Source organism: Falco peregrinus, chromosome Z (genome assembly GCF_023634155.1).
Source record: "Falco peregrinus isolate bFalPer1 chromosome Z, bFalPer1.pri, whole genome shotgun sequence".
In the NCBI taxonomy this organism is placed as follows: Eukaryota; Metazoa; Chordata; class Aves; order Falconiformes; family Falconidae; genus Falco; species Falco peregrinus.
The window spans coordinates 48,580,326-48,602,138 of NC_073739.1; the positions used below are offsets into that span (position 1 = coordinate 48,580,326).

The 21,813-nt window shown below is 37.9% G+C and overlaps 1 protein-coding gene across 5 annotated transcripts in view; it reads left to right on the plus strand.

Annotated features, from left to right (window-relative positions):
• Nucleotides 1–21,813, plus strand: part of SLC24A2 (solute carrier family 24 member 2) — a 111,218-nt gene that overhangs the window by 62,164 nt on the left and 27,241 nt on the right. For 3 of the 5 annotated variants that reach the window (XM_055791188.1, XM_055791191.1, XM_055791190.1), the window contains 3 exons: nucleotides 163–271; nucleotides 15,629–15,679; nucleotides 21,661–21,756. In XM_055791188.1, the coding sequence (XP_055647163.1) occupies nucleotides 163–271; nucleotides 15,629–15,679; nucleotides 21,661–21,756 (256 nt within the window). The remainder of the gene's footprint in view (nucleotides 1–162; nucleotides 272–15,628; nucleotides 15,680–21,660; nucleotides 21,757–21,813) is intronic. The other 2 variants (XM_055791192.1, XM_055791193.1) reach the window with 1 other exon arrangement.

The window sequence follows — 21,813 nt, forward strand, 5'->3', positions numbered from 1 at the left end:
CAGTGTTTAATACAGCATATAGTTTAACATAATCTGCTATATGTGATGGTTGGAAATGTTTAACTGTGTAGTGAGATGTGAGATTAATTCATAGTGTTTCAGACCTGTCTCCACACAAATGACAAAAAAGAACTAAATTCTTTCCCTTATTTTTCCACCTAGACCAAACCACGGCTTCAGCGGGGAGGAAGCTCTGCATCTCTCCACAACAGTTTAATGAGGAACAGCATCTTCCAGCTCATGATTCACACACTTGACCCACTTGCTGAAGGTAGTCTTACTAATTAATTTGTTTGGTTTTCTGTTATAAAAGGAAATTAATATTTTCCTTTTCCTTTCTCCCCATGAAACCTATTTTTTGCATTTCTATTGCTTTCACCAGTCTTTTCTGAATGTGTCTGAATTTTCTGAGAGAGTTTTGCACTTTTATAGCATGGTATACATACTCAGACCAAGGCTTGCAACTTAGGAAATATGTTCATTGTGGTGCTAACTAAAACTGATCACTTGGATGATGCATATCATCACTTCGCCTCTGGCTTCAGCAACAATTTAAAAATTACAAAAACTCTACCCTTTTGTACTTTTGTAAACATTTTTTGTTTGTTTTCTTTCCTGGTTTTGCTTTCAGTACATCAGAAGAAAAATCCAAAATGGTGGATAATTTGTCATATGGAATATGGAAAAGAATGAGACTGCTGGTATGACTTGGGGTGGTTTAACACTGATATTAGAAAAAATGCAACAAACATCCCTCTGTATTACATGCATGATAAAAGTTTGTTTTATCCAAGTGTGGTATAATTATTTTTTCCTTTGAGAGGTTAGCAGGAAGACCATGATTGCTTTGGTCTGAAAATTTGGCAGGAAAACCCTGGTTGCTTTGCAGTTGTGGGGTGATTTGAATCTCAGCTTCTGGTAGACTTCCAAAAAAATTCCAGGCCAGGTGTTTATTTGGTGAATGTATGTCTGTAGGACTTTTCTTGCTGTAGTAATAAATGTCTTGAAAAATAGCACTTGTGAAGGAATTGCAAGGAACTAGAGACCTAAAGTATTACTGACAGTGGGACCTTCCAAACTTCAGTGGTCAAAAAGTATATGTAGCACTTCCTTGCATTTAAGTTCCTTTATGTTTCTCATTACATTGTGTACAGCTTTGTAAATTGCTTTGTATCTCTTGGACAAGGCAAATCTGGTTTTCCATTTCCCTCTTCAAAAGCTGAAGCTGATACTCATTTTGTCAACCCACAGGCAATTTTATCCCTTGGAATCTCCAAACTGCTATTTCTACTCTCATCATGATTCGCATCACTTCTCTCTTCGGTTAATGCTGCACTATTCACTGCCAAAGTCTGTTGTGTGTTAAGAGTGGAGTCATCAACAGACCATGCCCAATCCATTCCCATTCAATGCTGAAAAAGGACATAATAAATTTATTGCAGTTATATGTTTGGCTTCCTTAGTTCGCATCACTATGGCAGGTATGCAGGCTTTCTAACTACTGCACCCAATAAGTCTCATCTTTACCTACCCAGCAGCCAAGCTTTTCACTCTGCTAGAAGAAAAGATTTCCAGTCTCAATTTTTCACTTTTTAATGAAAAATTGTGATTTTTTTTGTTACAATTCTTTGCACAAATATTGTCCCTTAAAGCAAAGCTCCTGGGCTGTGAGTGCATCTGTGTTGTCTCAAATAGTGCTAACACAAACAAAAATAACAATCATTTGAAGGAGTAAATAGACTTCATCAAATGTTTTTTTAAAAACAAGAAAGAACAGAAGCAGGTTGGGAAGAGCTTATTAGCAGAGACAGAACTTTTATGACAGATTGAAGACCACAGGAAAACTAGAAATGTTCACTGGAGTTCAATTTGGACTTAACAAAGATTCAGAAATACAGTCATCTCTCGGGTATTTTTCCATTGCTGAAGCTTATTTCACTTCTTTCCTAGATATGGCTTGTTCAGTGTTCAGACCTTTCCTCACTACTTTTGCCCTGTAGCAAGCTTGTGCCATGCAGTGTGATCCATAGGCTTCCCCATTCATTACAGCACAGGAAAAAATAGTTTTGAAATATGAAATCCATCTTGGGAGACACAGAAGCCTAGCACTTTTGAAAATTAGCTATTATAATGAAGTTTATCAGGTAACTCAGTACTGTTCTTCATTATGCAGTAAAACACTTGAGATCAATGTGGATTGATAGAGATGGTTGCAATGGATAAATCTTACATAAATTACTCCAGTAAAATTTTCTTCAAGGTTTCTGACTCATAATACTTTACTGTTTGTTTGGTTTTTTTTCCTCTCCAGACTCTTATATTTGTCCTGGAATTAATATTCTTCAAAAAATGGAATATAAAATTATTGTGACCTTTAAATAAGTGCAAAGCAGTAACCACCTGTACATTTCATTAAAACTGACGCACTGAGTTAAGATTTACAAAGGAGAATAAAAAAAAAATCTACCTACATTTGCAGTAAATACTGTTTTTTAATGCACAACTTTCTTGAAAAGTGGCCAAAAAGACACTGGAAAATAGCGCATATACATGCAGACATCTAAGTTGGTGTTAATATCAAAGGAGCCAAGATTTCAAATTTCCACTGCCTTTATAAAATTCAGATTTTAATTAGTGAGAGCATGAAAATGTCAATATAGGAGTGCAATTCAATACCTATATTTGCATGTGGAACTCTCGTTTTAGATTTTTAGAAATACGTCCAGATGTGTAGGAGAAATGTGAAAAAAATCCACCCACTTTTCTGTCACACATTATGGTCATTAACCTTTTCTGAGGCACCACCTCATTTGTAGGCAGACGTAGCTTGCAAGATCTTTTGTGCTGCAGGCAGTTTGGAAGGTAGACACAGGGAGTATTAAGTGTCTCCACTGAACACTGATATTGTTTCCTGAGATTTTGAGGTTTTAAATGTATGTATTCGTTATCCTGTATTCATATAATTCTGCAAACCTCCACAAAAGAAAAGCTGTTTTAGTTTGATGTAAACACTGTGGCTAGCCAAGGTAGGTAATACTAGTTAATAAATTTGGATGGCATTGTACTTGAATCTTACATTCAATTCAGAAATAGGTGTGATAACAGATAGGGATACCTGCTGTATACAGTATTGATTATCTATTTGGCTTTTGGCTCTGTATGAATTTTGCCTACCAAACCTTTACCACATTCTTTTGTTTTAATCTTCCTGTTTATAACGAACATCCGTCAACTGGTGCATCATGTGTACTTTCACAGACCTGTACCATGCTAGCTAAGTAATTTTTTAAGCTGAGAGCATTTCATTGTTAAGCGTTCAAAGAAGGGGTAGTGTTTGTCAGAAGCATCTGAGAAGTGCAATCCTTTGCTCTATAAACCCATCATTTGTGTGAATGTAGAAATGTAAAGGATTACCTGGTGCCTTCTCTGGCCCACATGGCTTTCTCCACATGCCCTTTCCTACTACAAAAAAAACCCAGACATAATAAAGAAATAAACAAGTCATTCTTGTTAGTTTTGAGTTTTGTGTAAGCATAGGGAGTTAGCTCCCTTGCACTCATGTAATGGAAGATTATGGACCTGGTGCATGACCTGTGAGGCCAAGGATTTCTTCCAAATCATTTAATGCAAGTGTAGATCAGACTCAAAGAAACAGCAGAAAGAGGTTCTGAGCATTTTTCTGTCCCGTTTTAGTTAGCTTAGATACCCTCAATATTACAGCCAGCTGATGACTTAGATCAGTAGGTCAGAAACACGGCATCATTAGCTGTATTTGTTGTATTTGCAGCAAAAGAGCAGTGTATGAGAACATTACAAAGTGCCATTCACAAAGGAAAAGAGTTCAAAAGGCATGTATTAAAGCTGACACCTGCACAGGTACTCTGCCCCCCCTGCACTTGGGCATACTCTCACATTCCCCTCACATTTCCTCTTTCCCCATTTTGCTACTATTTACTTCCTTTGCCTTTCCTTGTACTGCACCTCATTCATCTGTGCCCTCTTTCTTTCAGCATCTTCATGTAAGATCGCTCCCTCAGTGCTTGCTGTCCTTCTGGACTGCTGGGTCCATCAGTCAAAGTGCTTCCCAAGCAGACCCCAGCAGTTCTGCAGCTGGCACAGCCTAGTGAACTGGGTTTTCGGTCTCTGGAAAGGCGCTCACAAGGTCTGGGAGCTCTGTGCTTGGCTCTTCACAGCTTCCCGACCAAATGTTGCCATTTGAAGTAAAATTTGTAATCGTTGCACTGCTACTGGAAGATGCAGCTTTTCTTTCACTTTACAATGACAAAGTTCATGGTTAAATTCTCTTGAATAATTGCAGGGCAAAATGGGGGTATGAAAATGCGCACTACTGTGTCCTTTGGACTTGTGTGGGCTTTGAGAGGCTGACAGAAAAGAAGTTCCATCTAAGCCATGATAGCATAAGCAGTATAGAATGCATAAACAGGCTGTGTGACTATTAAAGGTCAGCTTGACCTATACAGTGTTATTGTTACATTAACATGCAGTGTATTTATAGAAATCCAGCTCATCATATTTACTCTTGAATAATTCATTTGTGAAGTCAGAACCAACCTCTACTTTAATTGAGAGCCTCTTAAAAATGCACTTGATTCTAAGTAGAAAAATATGAAATGAGAGAGAAATGACCTGAAGAAGTTTTTACTTTCCACAAAATGTAGATAAACAGAGCAATCCTGATATGCAATTACACACTTGTGAACCTGTCCTTCCTTTTCCCTTTCCAACAAAAGTGGTTCTGCCATGGCCTGTGCCTGTCTTGTGAAATCCAGCTTGTAAACTCTGAAATCAGTGGGCTTGCAAAGTGTTCAGCCCACCTCTGACAGATGAGTAACATCTGAGGTCAGTGGGAATTGCTGGACATTTGGCACTTTGCATTCAGGCAGGTGTGTGGCCATGCTGTGGATTTAACAGTCTCAGACACGGGAGGCTTCTCCTCTTCAAAATCTTTGTCTCAGCCTAAAGCTTCTAAGAAGATCAAAAAGTTCAGCCACTCTTAACAGCTGAATGTGTGAGGTATCCGTTAATGGGACATGAAATTTACATTGCAGTTGAAACCCCATCGTTCATTAAAAATACAAATATCTTACTTAGGTTTTTGTTTGTTATTATCTTATTACAGAAATAATGACCTTGGTACAGATCATTTTCTGAGGATTAAGATTAATGTCTGCCTGTGCATCAGGCTGTCATCAACTCCCAGCCAGTCATTAATCTCCAGGAAATCCTGTGCCATATTTGCATCTGCTTAAGTGCTGGTCTGCCAATCCCTTAGTCACCGAGTAGTGATCTGGACTGTTTATAACGGCATTACCCATATGAATAAGGATGACATTAGCACACCTACTGTGTTGGTCAGGCCCCAGTCCAAACTGCAAGCAACCTGAAAGTAAATCTTAGCAATCATTGATTATTTGTCGCTTTTTTTTTCCTTCTGAGTCCTGTACCTCCGACAACATTGTCCTTGTTTTGAGATGAACATTCCTGGGTTATGAAAGTGTAGGATTTGCAAAGATCCTTTACATTTTTTAGTAGAAGAGAGTTGTTGTTCTTCAGTCGGAGCCGGGAAAGGAAAATAATGGCAAGTATCTTGCCATGAATAATAAGCCTACCTTCTCCCTGCAAGCTGCAGGCTGCTTTGAAGAGTAATTCCTTCAGGATTGTGGAGGGAGGTTTTCCCCTCTGCAGGCTCCTACTGGTACTCTGTTGTAAAGGGAAGATAAAAGTGGTGAAGTGAGGATTCAGAGCACCAGTGCAACTTGAGGGTACCTTGCTTTTCTTGCACAGCTTTAGCATGGTGCAGGAAGAATGAGATCTTTTCCTTATCATGCCACCCCTTTTCTGTCTGCTGATAAGCTGCCACAGGCCAACAAAACATCTTCCGAAAGGGAGGATTTAGCTAGGTGCTGACTCCCTGGCTCCCATGTGACAAGGATATAACTCATATACTAATGGCATCCTCTGCATGAAAATGAGTGTGATATAAATCTCTGCCATGGCTCAGTCTCCAGTCAGAAGTAGGTATCTTTGGCAATTCTCTCCTCTTCCCATCTTTAGTTCTGTTTCCAAAGTGGAAAAATACAGGATATACTTCTGCAGAAGTTTGTCTTACATGCTTTACTTTTTTTAAATATAAATATGGTGCATGTTACTGGTGAGAGAAGTAACCTTCTGTTACATAAAGCTGAGTTCACAATGCTGTCACTTCCTTCACTGAACACAGAAAAATACGGTACTGTCACTGTCTGCTCTGACAAAGAAAAAACAGGAACCTGCATTCATGCTTCCTAAGAAAATGTAAGAAATATGTGATCCTCAAAAGTTTTTGACATAGGAGTGAATTACTTATAAGTATATCCTGTTCTGCTCCTAGATACTGATCTTAACAATTTCACAGCTTTTCTGTTCACCTCAAACTTTTGCTTAATGTGCTCTTGCTGCTCGTGTTTGTTTCTGAGATGTCACAAAAAATGCCTGCTTACCCCAAAGACAACGGTTAGGTAACCTTTCCCTGCCTGGTCAGCCGGCAGGGTCCTAGCTTTGGTCTCATTTTGCAAAACCCTTATGCTCTTGTTCTTCCCTTGGCCTAGGTAAGCTGCACCATCATGTCTGTGCTCACTCCCATTGTGAGCTTTTTTTGACTGAAGCTGTTTATTTGTTACGTCCTTGGAGAAGTAAGGCCAGGCACCTCAGCTTACACCAACTCATGGGTAATGCTCAGCTCCTGCATTGCTGAAGTAATCTGAGTGCTTCCACTTCACTCATTCCCAGGGTGTGGATGCTTCAGTGCACTTCCCAGGACCATGCCAGAGATGAAAGAAATAATCCTTCAGTGGCTTATAAGCACAACAGAATTTTATCTAACATGAGGAAATATGCAAATCTAGACAAAACTAATAAAAATAATTATAAATGTTATTAACTATCTCTGCTCTAGATCCTTTGGCATTCTTGAGTGTCCTTTAGTCATACCTGTGGCCTTGCAGCGGAACTCAGCATCCTTCTTCTTGCACACTTTTGAAGCCTAAATTATTTTCTGAGTGGGTTTGTTTAGCATACATGCAGGGACCACTTCATTCTTGTCATATTTTGAGGATGTTGGTCTTGCTTTTTCTAAAGACAATGGCTGCACTTCCATGAATGTAGGGTGAGCTTGCAGCTTTTATCCTATCCACAGAACGTGTCTGTAATTAGTGATGTATCAAAATTTTGGTGTGTTTTTGTTATACATAACTTGGGGTGCAGAGAAACCCTAACACGTTTCTCTCAGAGTGGGCAGTTCAATGGCAAAATGTAGCTCTTTGTGGTGATGCTCTCAGACTCTGCAGCAGTAAATGTCAGGTCTGCTTAACTACATATGGTCTCAAAATGCAGAGATAAGGCAGCACTCCTCGCTAGTTTCACTGAGAGAATTTCTAGCTACTTCAGAATTGAAGAACAGATCTCTCTTTAAAATCAGTATTGCTCTTTGTAGGTAGCAAATTTTAAATAATGGAAGGTTTCTGTTGCCTTTAATTTTTTTTAAAAAACCTGAAATTTAATCCTTTTGTCTGTTTTGTGGTAGGCATCAGTTTTCACAACAATTTATTTCTGCATGTTGTGGTTTATTCTTTCAATTAGTATCTACTCAAGCTGCTCGCTACAGGCAAAATTCTTCTCTCATCTCCATGATATTTTCCAGATGCCCTGTTTTTCAGACAGCATATTCTTCTTGGGATTCCCTACAGATTGTGCAAGGAAGACATGAGTATTTAAATATAAGCGTGATCCCAGAGCAGGGTACAGCTGTCCTGACTATGCATTTCCATGCTTAATGGCTTTAACTTCTTTTAAGTTTCTTCCTAACTCTGAATTTCCATGTTAAAAATACAAGCAACAGAAAACATGAATAATATATAAAACTGTACAGGTCAGGGAATCATAGTAGCTAGGAGGGACTTTCTATTGAAGCTGAAAGTAGAAGATTTCCTTTAGTACAGTTTACACTTGGCTGATGACTTCAGCCTCCACAGGTTGGTTGGGTTTTATGACTGGAAAGTGAGAGGAACATGTGCTCCCCTTGCATTGCTCTCCTTGGACATGCTGAAAACCAGAACAGCTGGAATTTATTGCAGTTGGAGTTTTATGTGTCCAGTACCCACAGTGCCTGGCCAGACAGACACTCAGTGAAATCCTGACCCCATCAAAATCAGTGGTAGATCTCCCAATATCATCAGTAGGATGGGTTTTCACTTCTACATCTTGGAATTCCCATTTTCATGAATATTTGAAAATTCTTCAGAGACAAATACCTCCTTCAAAGTCGAAATTGTGATTGATCCAGGCAAGGTCAATTCTAATATTTATCAGTTGTTGTTGGGTATTACTATGTTCTAGAGAATGTATGGCACCTGTCTTCGAGAGTTTGGTGGCAGATGGCACGAAGGTAACTTATGAGGGAAAGAAGATGGAAAAAGAAGGAAACCTTAGGAACAAGTAACTTCATGCTTTTCTTAAATTAAAAACAAAACCAAAAACACCTAAAAATATCAAAACCAGTGTCTGACATAAAATAGTAGTTCAGATTACTTTCTTCTTTGTTGCATATATATGTTAATAACATGCCATTGATCACCTCCTTATAAATATTTGGTCTTTAACCCATATCAGTTAAAAACCTGTGAATACTCTGACAAATTCCCTTTGGTCACCACAGTCAGATTTGCTAGACAGTGTGAGCTATAAGAACAGTGGCTTTTCAATCTTCATTTTAAATGCTGTGCTAAGAGCAAAGTAATAGGCAGGTCTTGCTTTTGGGTGTTGTGATTATCCTGAGCTGACAAGAACTCTCTTGATATGATTGTATAAATTTTAAATTGTATTTCTATTTGTACTCCAATTTGATAAAATCACAGTAAACTATAATAAAAGCAGTCAGCTTTAATGAGATTATTATCAAGACAAAACCACCTACGCTAAAAACCAGAGTAAGGACACATGAGGAGAGAGAACGGGATTAGAAGGCTTGCAGTTTAAAGACAAGATGAAAGGTGACCACATGTTTTTAGAGCTCAGATGCACAAAGTATTACATAATTTAGTTGATCCCAATGTGCTGCCTGCTGGTCAAGTACCCAAAACTTTTGATTTATATGATTTTTCTTTATTTGCTTAGGAGTGTTAATAAAGCAGCACTGGTAGCAGCATAATCCAAAAAGATGTAGTTCTAAAATGCATGCAACTGTTATTATTTACAGTATTGCTCAGATCAAAAAGAGTTCTCTGTGTTTTCCATTGCACCAGCTCAGTGGCAAAGACTTCATTTTGCAAGAACTGGCAGCTTGAAGGTCCACAAGTAAAAATGTAGGCTACAACATTTAATTATAACTTGCATAGTTTGGATTATATGGAGATAGTAGTAGAAGTCTTTTGCTTCTTGAAACATTTGTTTTCTCTCCTCTGCATTTTGCAGTGATAATACATAACTCCCACAGCAGTCAGTCTATCCCAGATGGAGTATAAGTGCTCTGTAAGAAAGTTAAGAGGTTTATGGAGTTCATAAAAGATGGGAGTCAAATTGAGATGAGATTCACAGAAAGAAAAAGATTTTGAAAGAATTTGTCCTTTTTAAAATTTGTAATGCCTGATACCCTTCAGTTGGTGGGATTTTTTGTGTTTCGCCTCAAGTAGTCTATGTACAAAGGCATTCTCTTTTATTAAAGATCTGCTAGAGGTTAGCACTCTCATTTTACACCTGTAATACTAACCTCCACTAGATATTTCACAAGTTTTTAGCACTGAGAGTTCTTTGTTCCTAATCTAGTAACACTGATGAAACCAAATCAAGCTTTGAGTCCAATTTAGGTTAAATAGCCACCACCAGAGCTTACCTAGCAAGACCTTTGAAGTGGCCTTCTTTTTTTTATTTTATTGATGAGCTTCTGATCATCTAGTTGAATTTCCCAAGACCATGACAGCTAGAAGAAATGACAGTGAAGATCAAGGAAAGACAACCTAGTTCTCCTTGCTGTTATAATACTGATTCCTCTAAATCTTCTGGCCTAACTCCTCAGCCTTCTTTTAAAAAAATGCAAATGAAAAAAAAAGGAGATTCTGTCAAGCATGAAGACAACAATAAGTGCAAATCAGAGGTCGTATCAGAAAGACATGAAGGGGAAGAGTGGATTACCAAAGTAATGTCTCTGACTGTCAAGAACTTGCTGAGTTTCAGAATTACGTGTCCAACCTGTTGTACAAAAATTCTCTTCTGTCTCCAGTCTCAGTTAGGCTTCATGTTTACAATCTTTTTAGTATTTATTTGCCTGCTTTTACATTGCAGTTCTGAGCTGCGTGCTCAATTTTATTATAATATAGCATGCATTCTCAATTTTATTATAAGTTTTGAGCCCTTACTCTCTCGTTTCATTTCTCCCTTATGTCTTACATATTCATCCTTTTGGTAGGTTGAATTTATGGGTATGAACACTCAGGAAAAATATATGCTTTCCATATGCTTGTTCCAGAATGCGTCACAATTCCCTTGTAAGTCTAGCTTCCACTGATGCTGATAAAGGATTATGCCTTCATGACTGTGGAAGTCAAACACAGGGAAGGTCAAGTGAATGCAATGGCGGAATTACACTAAAAATTCAGGGATTGCCTTCAATATCTCTTTGTTCTGTTTTGAATGAAATATATGTCAACTTTGAAACTGCTTAATTACCTTGGAGAAGTGTGACATGAACTTTCATACAAATATGTTTTTTATGTGAGGTAAAAGTCCTATGCTTGTCGAAGAAACCTGTAAACACATTACTTTTGTTTGAGAATCTGAGTCACATTTTTCATGAAGTGGTACATACCTTTAGCAATGCAGGTTGCTATCTCTAGAATATGTATGTCTTACGAGCTTTTTGAGAAACTCTGAGCTGGGCTCATTTCTGGCATAACTAGGGACATTTGCATTCTGTATCTGAGATCTTCATAGCAGGAGAGCAAAGAGGAACAGTGGCTGTGCTTTTCTTCTGTGGCAGCCTGGGGCACTACACTAAAGAGGCAGAAAATGGGTGTTTTACCATAAACTGTACCTACAATACTTGGTGAGAGAACATTGAAAATTAACTGAGTGATTAGGTATATTATTTCATAGAATCATAGAATAGTTTGGGTTGGAAAGGACACTCAGAGGTCATCTAGTCCAACCCACACGCACAATGTGAGGGGACATCTTCAACTGTATCAGGTTGCTCAGAGTACCATCCAGCTGACCTTGAATGTTTCCAGGGATGGGGCATCTACCACCTCTCTGGGCAACCTGTTTCAGCACCTCACCACCCTCATCATAAAAAATTTCTTCCTTATATCTTGTCTAAACCTACCTTCTTTTAGTTTAAAACTATTAACCCTTGTCCTGTTACAACAGGCCCTGCTAAAAAATTTGTCCCCATCTTTCTTGTAGTCCTCCTTTAAGTATTGAAAGGCTGCAATAAGGTCTCCCCAGAGCCTTCTCTTCTCCAGGCTGAACAACCCCAACTCTCTCAGCCTGTCTTCATGGAAGTGTTCCAGCCCTCTGATCATTTTTGTGGCCCTCCTCTGAACCCACTCCAACAGGTCCATGTCATTCCTGTGCTGAGGACTCCAAAACTGGACGCAGTACTCCAGGTGGGTCTCACCAGAGCAGAGTAGAGGGGAAAAATTACCTCCTTTGCCCTGCTGGCCATGCATCTTTTGTGTAGCCAAGGATATGGTTAGCTTTCTGGGCTGCAAGCACACATTGCCAGCTCATGTCCAGCTTTTCATCCACAGCACTGCTCTCAATCCCTTCATCCCCCAGCCTGTATTGATACTGGGGTTTGTCCGGACCCAGATGCAGGACCTTGCCCTTGGCCTTGTTGAACCTCATAAGGTTCCCATGGGCCCACTTCTCAGGCTGTCCAGGTCCCTTTGCATGGTGTCCTGTCCCTCAGGCGTGTCCACTGCCCCACTCAGCTTGGTGCCATCTGCAAAATTCCTGAGGGTACACTTGATCGCACTTTCTATTTCATTGATGAAGATATTAAACAGTACTGGTCTCAGTATGGATACCTGAGGGACACCACTTGTCACTGATCTCCACTGGATGTTGAGCTGTTGACCACTACCCTCTGGATGCAACCATCCAATCGATTCCTCATCCACCAAATAGTCTGTCCATCACATCCATATGTCTCCAATTTAAAGAGAAGGATGTTGTGGGGGACTATGTCAGTGGCCTTACAGAAGCCCAGATAGATGACATCCATAGCTCTTCTCTTGTTCGCTGATGTAGTCACCCCATCACAGAAAGCCACTAGGTCAGGCAAGACTTGCCCATGTTGGAGCCATGCTGGCTGTCTTGAATTTGAAATTTCAAATAATTTAGTGCTGTTGACTAACAACATTGTTCTTTCTGTTTACTTTTATATGGTGTAGCACCTACAGACACAGTAGAGAACAACAGGTAATAAGGAAAATGTTGTAATCCTTCAGGAATGTCAGCCAGGATTACCAGGAACCCTCTGTTCTCTGGTATAAAAATACGCAGAAAGCAACAAATTAATTCAATGGCTGTCACTGTCGAGGATCAGCTGTTAAGCTGCATCTCTGCATTCTCTTTGTTTCATGCGACCAGCAGGGATGCAGGTACTGGCTGTCAGCCAGTCTGTCCCTCCCTGTGGGAACCACATGGCATGTTCGTGAAACTGGAATTATCAAATTTTAATATTGTTAGATTTTGGGGTATTTTTTCAAGTCGCCTTTATACTGTATTTCTGTTTCCATTCAGAATAACTTTAAAGCTGAGAACTTTCTTCAATACAATATTTTTTCAAAAAGTGCCTCAATTGAGGTTGAGTTTATTTGGAGTCTTATTGAACAGAATCATATTATAACAAGAAAATTAAAAAATAAATATCAAAGAGCAGATTTAGTCCAAATTTCACAGCAGAAGCTAGTGTGATATATTGGAGGCAAATTGTATAGAGGCAGACGTTTTTTATTGCTGAGCAGAACTGACCCAACTAATCTTAAAATCCATAAAATAATCCAGTGAATACATGCAGCTGATGTTTTCTGCCACCATTGTTGTACCTTGCAATCAGTGAGCTGGTGATTGTATAAAATATTCTGCTCTGGTTATAGGACTATAAAGGCATTCAGGAACGTAATCTCACCAGCAAGATTAGTGTTTTCCTGGAAGTAATTTTGCTAACTGCAAGAATTAACCTAGTTTAATCCTTGGCGTGTTGAATTGCTGAAGCACCCAGAACATGATTATCATCAGCATCATGCGCCTGTATGCATCTCCTTGTTTCTTTTAAGTCTCTGTATAATCAGAGTGTCCTTTTTTCTTTCTTACTTGTCTTGTACCTCTCACTTCAGATGGGAAGCAAACAGGTCTAAGCCGGATTGTCAGTGTGTCAAGTGCCTTACCTTTCTGCTGCCACTTTTATTTCTTCTGAAGATACAGCATAATTAACCATTGTTGTTGGCTTCCTCTGGAAACAATTCTGCTTCATCCATTAAGTCAGAGACCTCATACCATTGTTCTGTCAATTCTTAAGTTTGTTGCTATGGTACAAACTTTTTCTTCTCAACTTTGTCCTTCTGCACCCCCATCGTCACTCTTTTTTCTACATGAGTTTGCGCAGCCCCTTGGGCAGTGTTGTCTCCTGCATGTACTTCCATTTCTATGATTACTCTTGAACAACTTTTGGCTTCCGTCTTCCATTCCTGTCCTCATCCTCCAGAGGATGCCTCATTCCCAGGTTCCAGCAAAGCAGACCCCAGACACATCAAGGAAGAGATCAGTGAGAATAAATTTAATCAAAGTTGCTGGGCATAGAGTCAGCAGATATGAGCTCTAATTAAACAGCATATATGGTCCCAAATGCTGTATGCAGGGAAGTCTATACTGAAGTTATTGGGACCTCTTCCCAGGTAAGGAATTCAAATCTTTAGGACTAAAATCAAGATGGTAGGACAGCAGCTTCTTTTATGTGCAAGCAGCTACAAAGATTAAGTTGCAACACTAAGTACATTTTTACAAAACAGTATATGCATTCTATATAATTATAAAACAATATAATAAATTCTGTCTTTAAATGATGCCTTTCTTTGCTTTAAGAAATACAGTAATGTCGTATTCTGTTGGGCGTAGTTATGTGCAAGTAAGACACTGCATTGTACAAGCAAGAGTATGTTAGTACTTGTGATTTGTTTTGATAAAGTATGTCTATGAAAAAAATCACTACAATCCATTCATAATTATTTAAAAAAATAAACAGTGATAATATACTGTATTTTCTAGTTCCATGGCATAAAGTGTTCTCTGTCTCTGCAAATGATGTAAGCAATGTTCATTTGGCAGATTCAGGTACCTGCAAATAGGGGTTTTTTTAAAGGATATTTCAAAGTATCAGTTTTACATATCATCTCAGTATTTTACAGTTAAAAACTAATAGCCATACCTCTATTGAAATCCACCTATGTGGAAAAATATTGAAAGATGATGAGGTATATTAGCTAAAACCAAAATAATTGGGCAGCATTTATACTTTTAATTGCTTAAGCTGTTTCATAAACATGAAGAGAGAATATTTTCAAAGAAAACAGCACTACCAAACTGTTAAGTACCCATTTTTTAATGATTACACTCTGTCAAAGGTTGGATGCTCGGAAGCTCAGTTGTAAAAATTTATATAAAAATAATGAGTGAAATCATCCACAAATTCCTCAGACAAATCATTTACAAATTCCTTCTTGTGCGTAATTTTAATCTGTCCTGTTTTGCAGAGCTACATTAATTATTGTGGTTTTATATATATGTATATTTACATATATGCCAAACTTTAAGAAAAAAGTGCTTTAAGAAATTAAGTGTAAAGCAACCGCTGGAGAAAAAAATGATTTCGTGCAAGATTGTGTCACATAGAAAAATAAAGTAGCCCTAAAGATCTAGATCTCTACATTCTGTTCTTTTCTCTGCCCTGTTAGAATATAGTAATGCAATATATTCAGATCTATTTAAATGATTTAACTAAGTTAGGCATCATACTACCTGATGAATTGAGTAAATACTTTTTTTCTGACTTCACAAGTGACAAGAGAGTGGTTAAATTAAGTAACCCCTCTAAAGCAAGTCAACATCAGCACAGGTATCAAAACAATGTTTGTGCGACAGCGGTATGAACAGTTCTTTGGATTATGTGTTTTGAGGGTTATTTTGTTTAAGCTGGATGCCAAGTATATGAATGTCTGACCTGGGGAATGTTAAAAGAGCTTAGTTTCCAAAGGTGCTGCTGATTAGGTACTGTCACAGTTTATGATGTTTTCCCAAATGTAGAGGCACCAAATTGTCAATCACCTTGAAAAAGCTGAATTTTAGATTTCAGTGCTTCACCTACATCTCACTTTACCAAGTTGCTTACCTAAAGCCAGTGACTTGTGAAATTTCTAGGGGGGAAGGCACTGCCATTTCTGTAGTCCGTGGCTCACTGTCCTGCAGAAATTTTGCATAGCCACTATTCGAGTTTATGAAGCACATGCAAAAACATGTACATTTCTTGAATGTCTGCTGCTTCCTTATCTTTGTGTCTTTTACTGTGATGTTGTAGAGCTTGGATCATATGGAAACCTAAAATATTATGACACAATGACTGAAGAAGGTAAGAAATATTTTAGAATTGTTTGTATCAGCTTTTTTTGAAGCCTCTTAAGCGCCTTTTATGTGTTTACTTTTTCCTTCATTTTTTTTAGTCCTATTTTCAGTTTCTCCATTTTTAAATAACTCCTTCTTGCATGTCTTCATTGATGGCGCAATCAGTTATGGCTCTTTTTTGAGGTTTTTGTTTTCAGCATTTCAGTTTTGCTATTTCAGATAAGGAAATACAATGGAATGCTTTTGTTAAAGAACATACTTGCAAAACAACACTCAGAGATTATACAGCACAGTATAACATAGATTGCAGATGCTTATTTTATGCCAAGTTTTACAATGCATTCAAGAAGATGAATTAATTTATTGATGTTGAAATCATTCAGTTTGAGAACAATTATTAAGTGACTTCCATCACTATTTAAATATTATGAATAAACTTTAAGAACTAGGCATGACTATTCCTGGAGTATTAATTGTATGCTTAATTGCAATGCAAGACTTACGCAATTTAAAATCCTGATTCTAGCAATACAAGAAGGAAGCAATTAGGGGCTGAATCAGGGCTCAATGAAATCTTGGGAAATTTTTCTGCTGATGCAAAAGTGTTGCAGTTCATTATACTAATTCAGGAAAGCAGTTAACTGTATAGTAAATTTCTAGCACAAGCTTTTGGTCCTAGTGTGGTCAGCATTTCTGTAACTTGGAAGTTTCATTGAACTGAGAACTGATTGTCTGTGGGATCAAGGCCTGTTGTCCAGCTCTCTGAATATAGTGCCAGACAGATTGTCTTTGAATGTTCAGTTTAATAATCATTGGCGTGTTTGAGGATGGGAATAAGCTTGAGGCCATTAGAAAAGTTAGCTGCCTATTCTTACTTTATTTTCAATGTTGGGAATATAAGGCAAATACCTTAATTCTCTGTTTGTTTGTTTGTTTTAAAAAACACAGTTACTTTCTAGTTTAGGTTAATCTTGAAGTAAAAAAGGTTTTAAGAAAACCTTAATTTTATGACTTACTCATGATCATTTCTCCAGCGGGGGAAAAAAAAGGTGATATCATTATTTCCCATTTTCTGTACCTGTTGTTGGTACTCAAATATAACTGTGCTATTCTGGGGCTGGCTGCAGGAGGTGATTCCTTCCAGCTTGTGCCTGATGTTGGAAGATGCTGTTTTCTTCTGTAGCAGGCATGAGCTCATAGGGCAGCCTTCTGCACCACTCTGTTGCCCATATTCACCATCTGATTCATAGGGGTGGCACTGATATAAGAAATGATATCTGAGAGGAGATTTTACCAGGCAAACAGTGGTGTCTATGTTATTTAAATACATCTGTCAAGCACCTGAAATGAGTTATTAACCCAGGACATTCAGGTACAGTTATCAGAGCTAAAGCTTTTGTGGTGTGGCTCATCACAGTATTCATTACAATCAAGACACAAAGGTAATTTCTCATTGTAGCCTCCGAGTTGCGTGTGTGAAGGTTTTTATTTTTTATGCTGAAGTATTCACTACATTGGTAGCCTTCTGATATTTATAAATACTCTATTGACGGTTAAATGTAACTTGTGGTAGGAAAGCACCCATGCCAGTATGATACATAGAATATGTGTATATATTAATACTGTGCCTGTGCTGAAGTAATGCGGTTAATGTTCAGTGTCATTCCAGAAAGCACTCCTCATGAATAAATAATCCAGAACCACACTGTAGCAGTAGCGAAAATCTTGCAGTAGCAAAAATAAGAAGGGAAGCTCTTTGTCCTTAAGGAGCATTAACACTGACAAGAGTCTATGATACAGCTTACCTTCTGAAATACAACGGTCATCATCATCAAACTTACTTTTTGGATTTTCAAAAGTACAATCTCTATCACTGTGCATCACACTTATTTGCATTATCCATTTTCCTCTTTCCTCTTTTTTGACTGAGCTTTTTATACATTTTGTACAGAAAGTTAGTCACAGGAACGTGTAAACCCAGTTACAAATCCATGGAATTTTTTCTAATATACATCCTTATCTCCAGGTCCTCAAACCTGTGGACAGAGATAGCAAATCTTTCAGTCTTCCACTGGAGAAGCACAAGCGCATCTGTTCTTGCTGCTACATCAGAACAATAAGAAACAGAAAGTAACGGTTAGGCTCAATACACAAACAGATATAGCCTCATGGCCAGAGAGCCATTGTGCTCCAGGTCTTAGAAACTGATCTCTATTGTTTGTTTGCTCCTATTTGATCTAAAAGTGACTTTAAACTAACTGCAGCTTGATCAGGCCCAACTAGGGGAGAAAATATACCCTACCAGATGGGAAGAGACCTTCACAGTAATCTTGTGCTGTCAAGTAACCTCCACCAACAGCCTACAACATGACAAAACTGCATATATTTTTATTTGATACTTCTGTGGGAATTTAAAGTTAAAGGAGAAAGTACGTGAAGTGGATTACTGGAATTGTTTAGTTGTGACCCACTAGCTGACTTCCACAAATGGCCACGAGCAGGACTGGTAGGCATAGTTCAGACTGCTCAGCAGTCACAGATTTGGTATCTTCTTGAAAGCTTGGCTGTAGCTGTATAGATGTAGTAGTTTGCATTTATCACAGACTGAAAACTAGACAAACGGCGGAGTCTTGAATTTTTTTAAATGAGCGAATTCCTGAAGATAAACTCTATTCCTATCAAATCAAAGGCTTTTCTGACCCAGGGGATCTGTACTCTGCAGTTTAGATTTAGTTTAAGGACTGTTTTTTTAATATATCCTTGATCAGGATAATCTCTGCCAACTGATGCCAGCTGAAGTCTTTAACTCATGGAGTTAGATCAAGGCATATCTGTGTTATACAATACCAATTTGTTTGCATATATCCAAATAAAATCAAATAAGTTTCAAACTACCTTCTTTGCTAATCACCTGGTCTTGATCTCCTGTTCCTGTATCCCATCCTTTGTAAACTAAAATGAGCTGCAAAATCTGCCTGATTTCAGTGAATCTAGATTAATTAAGAATTTTCTAAAACAAACTATCCTATTTTGGGTCCTTGAAATCAAGCATTTTCATTCACCTAAACTCTGTTGGTACCAGATGGCATGAAAATTACTCTTAGGTAGTCAAATCCATAGTACATAGAACTGTTAAAAGAGGAAACATAAGCTCCTACCTTCTCCTAGAAATAAGATCAGCATCATAAAATTCCTATGAATTATTTTAGTAACGCCGCCTAAAGGTGAGAAAAAAAAGCATGAGAGGACATCTGTGCCTAAGATGAAAACTCTGGGCTTTCTGTATATTTGGATGACAGGAATATCCTGAGCTGATCCTTTTTCCTGGTGGCTCTGTGCTTCCCCTTCATGGAACAAGTTTTGGTTTGGTTTGGAGGAGGAAAATCTCAGGGAAGGGGAGGGAGGTTCTGCTGCCTTTTTACATCTCACTGCCTTCAGGCAGACTAGTACTACTGCTTTCCTCAGTTTCATGCATTTGATAATTGGTATTAATGTCTTTTCGTAGTTTACTCACACCAGTTGTAACTGAGTGTAACCAACTGGAAAGTAATGATGTAAAACAATGTAAACTGAACCGTGCATGTACTGAGAAATAAAAAGAAAACAAAATACAGTTTCTGTTTTAAATGTTGAGGTTAATTTCCATGATAGTGACTCATAACTCTGAAGCAGTCTCCTGAATGAAGTAATGTAAGTTACAATGTTAAAAGTCAACGTAAAGCCCCTTCTAAAGATGGCAGGAGGCTTTTGGAAATGTAAAAAAAAAAATTAAGATAACCTCAGTTAAGCTAATCTAAAGCAGTGTGAATCTCATGGCTTTTCAGTTCAGTAATGGCACAAGTTTCTCTATTAAAAGAAACCTGAACAATGTAAAACAGTCTTAAACAAAATACTGTTATAGAATTCTGTATGACTTCAATTAAACTTTTAAAATGGAACCTTAAATTAAAAAGTCCTGCACCATCCTGGAGTAGGTGAAGACATGGATGGTTCCACAGATAATTCTCAGAAAATGTCTCAGTTACATCATATGCATCACTTGCAAAAAGTGCGATCGAGTATTTGGGATATCACAAACCAAATTCTGAAACGTGAAGCATGAGTTGGAGTCTGAAACCTAAAGCGATCCCTTAGCAAACTGACGTACCTGTTGTATGAAAATTATGCAGGCATCTTTTTGTATCTAGCCATGCTTCTGGATGAGCACTTTTTAAATGCCTCTAGTGTTTCAAAAGTTAGGAACAGACTTGACTCAGTCTTTCAGCTTAAAATATTTAGAAATATGTTTTGCATTTTTTACTTTGTTTTTTCTTTCTCTAATCTGATATCCCAAGCAATTCCCTTTCTCTCTCGCTTTTCTTTTTCTTTAAATCTGTTTCTTCTTCCCCATCTAACTAAAACCTCTGCCACTGACCCTGTGCATTGAAATAATGAGATGGCTCGCTATTTATGACTGTTTTCTAGGCTTAGATACTCTTCTGCAGGCAATCTTATTCTAGGTGCCATGTACCAAAAAAGATAATCTTTGCCATTGTGAATGGCTAATTATTTTTTTGGAGCATAATGTGTTTGTGAAAAGATAGGGATTGCTGAAAGGTCAGTACAGTTTATTAAATCTTTGTGATATTTTTATTACTTTCCATATGATTTGCTGTTGACAAATTCCTCTTCCCAGCAAATGATAGCTGGTACTCCCTGTGGACTGTGCATATGCTTCTTCACATATAAAAGTGTTGGTACAGGGGTTTGAATCTTCCATTTGTGAGAAGGGAAGAGAGGATTTCTTTATTGACTGATGATTTATTCTTATGTGTCTTTTATTTTAGCTTAGAAACGGTGACTGTATCCAACTGAGTTCATTCATGACATCTCATTCTTACTTTCCACTGTTAATCAACTGTGTGATTCCATTGATATATCTTTTAGTCTTAAAGCCTGCGCTGTTTTTGCTACAGGGACACCAACAAGTTTTCAATGTTTGTTTTTGTTGTTGTTGTTTTTTGTTTTTTTTTAACTGGAGATGAAGTATTGAAACAATTATGGGCCCTGTATAGTAAAAGTGTTCTTAATTAGAAGTGTACTGTGCTATAGCCACCAGTTATAATTTTTAAAAAGATTTAAGAAAACCTAAAGAGCAATAACAATGCAGATAACAATAAAGAAAGGCAGATATGTCATCTTTCTACATGACATGAGCTGTCCAAAGAGTCCTTACACAGAAAGATCAACCAATGTAGGGAAAGGACTAAATGAATTTGACTTAATATTTGCCATCTTTGACATTACCTAGTTTGAAAGTGTCATTTGGACTTAGTGGTCAATAAAGAGTGACAGGACCTGGGACCTCTCTTAAGACAGGATGAGTTGCCCTGGAGACATCTAGATAATGAACTGCATGGTTGACATCATGGGAAGCAAAAAACACAGGGCACGAGAAAAAATTTACCTTTGAGAAGCTGATACAAGAACTGTGTATTCAGGACATTTCTTCTTCCCCTTCTGAAGTATCTGCAGAAGTCACAGGCACATAGCTGAGTGCAAAGTGACAAAGGTGACCACAGTCACCATGATTCAATAAATGGATTCATCTGAAATTCTGTTTTACTGTACTACTAATTGAGATCTGAAACTGTGTTTATTTATAATAGCTTTATTTATGTGTTCATCTTCTCTTTAGGCTGAAATCTTACACTAGCGCTCTTATAGGTGGAACTTTACTGACTGCTTCTGAAGAAAAATAATAGCTTTTGTTTTCAGTTTCTTGTTCAATTTGTTGCTAAGCTCTCAGAATAGAAAAATTACATTTTTGTTTCCACTAAAAAATAAAAAGTGTGTATGAGAATGTCAGGTAGCGTTTATTAACATGTTTGCTGTTTGAGGATGGATGGAAATGGATTATCGGCAGTGATTCATGGAGCCTAAGCTATGGCAAATACACTTTGTGTCTCAAAATGTCTGCATTTTAATAATGAAAATGCTTTCTTTTAGGAAAGTTCAAGGAAAGGGCCTCAATTCTGCATAAGATTGCCAAAAAGAAGTGCCAGGTGGAAGACAGTGAAAGGCAGAATGGAGCTGCTAATCATGGTGAGTGCAGCAGCACAGATTTATCACCTGTTCCTGAGGGTCTTTTTAGCTGTTTAA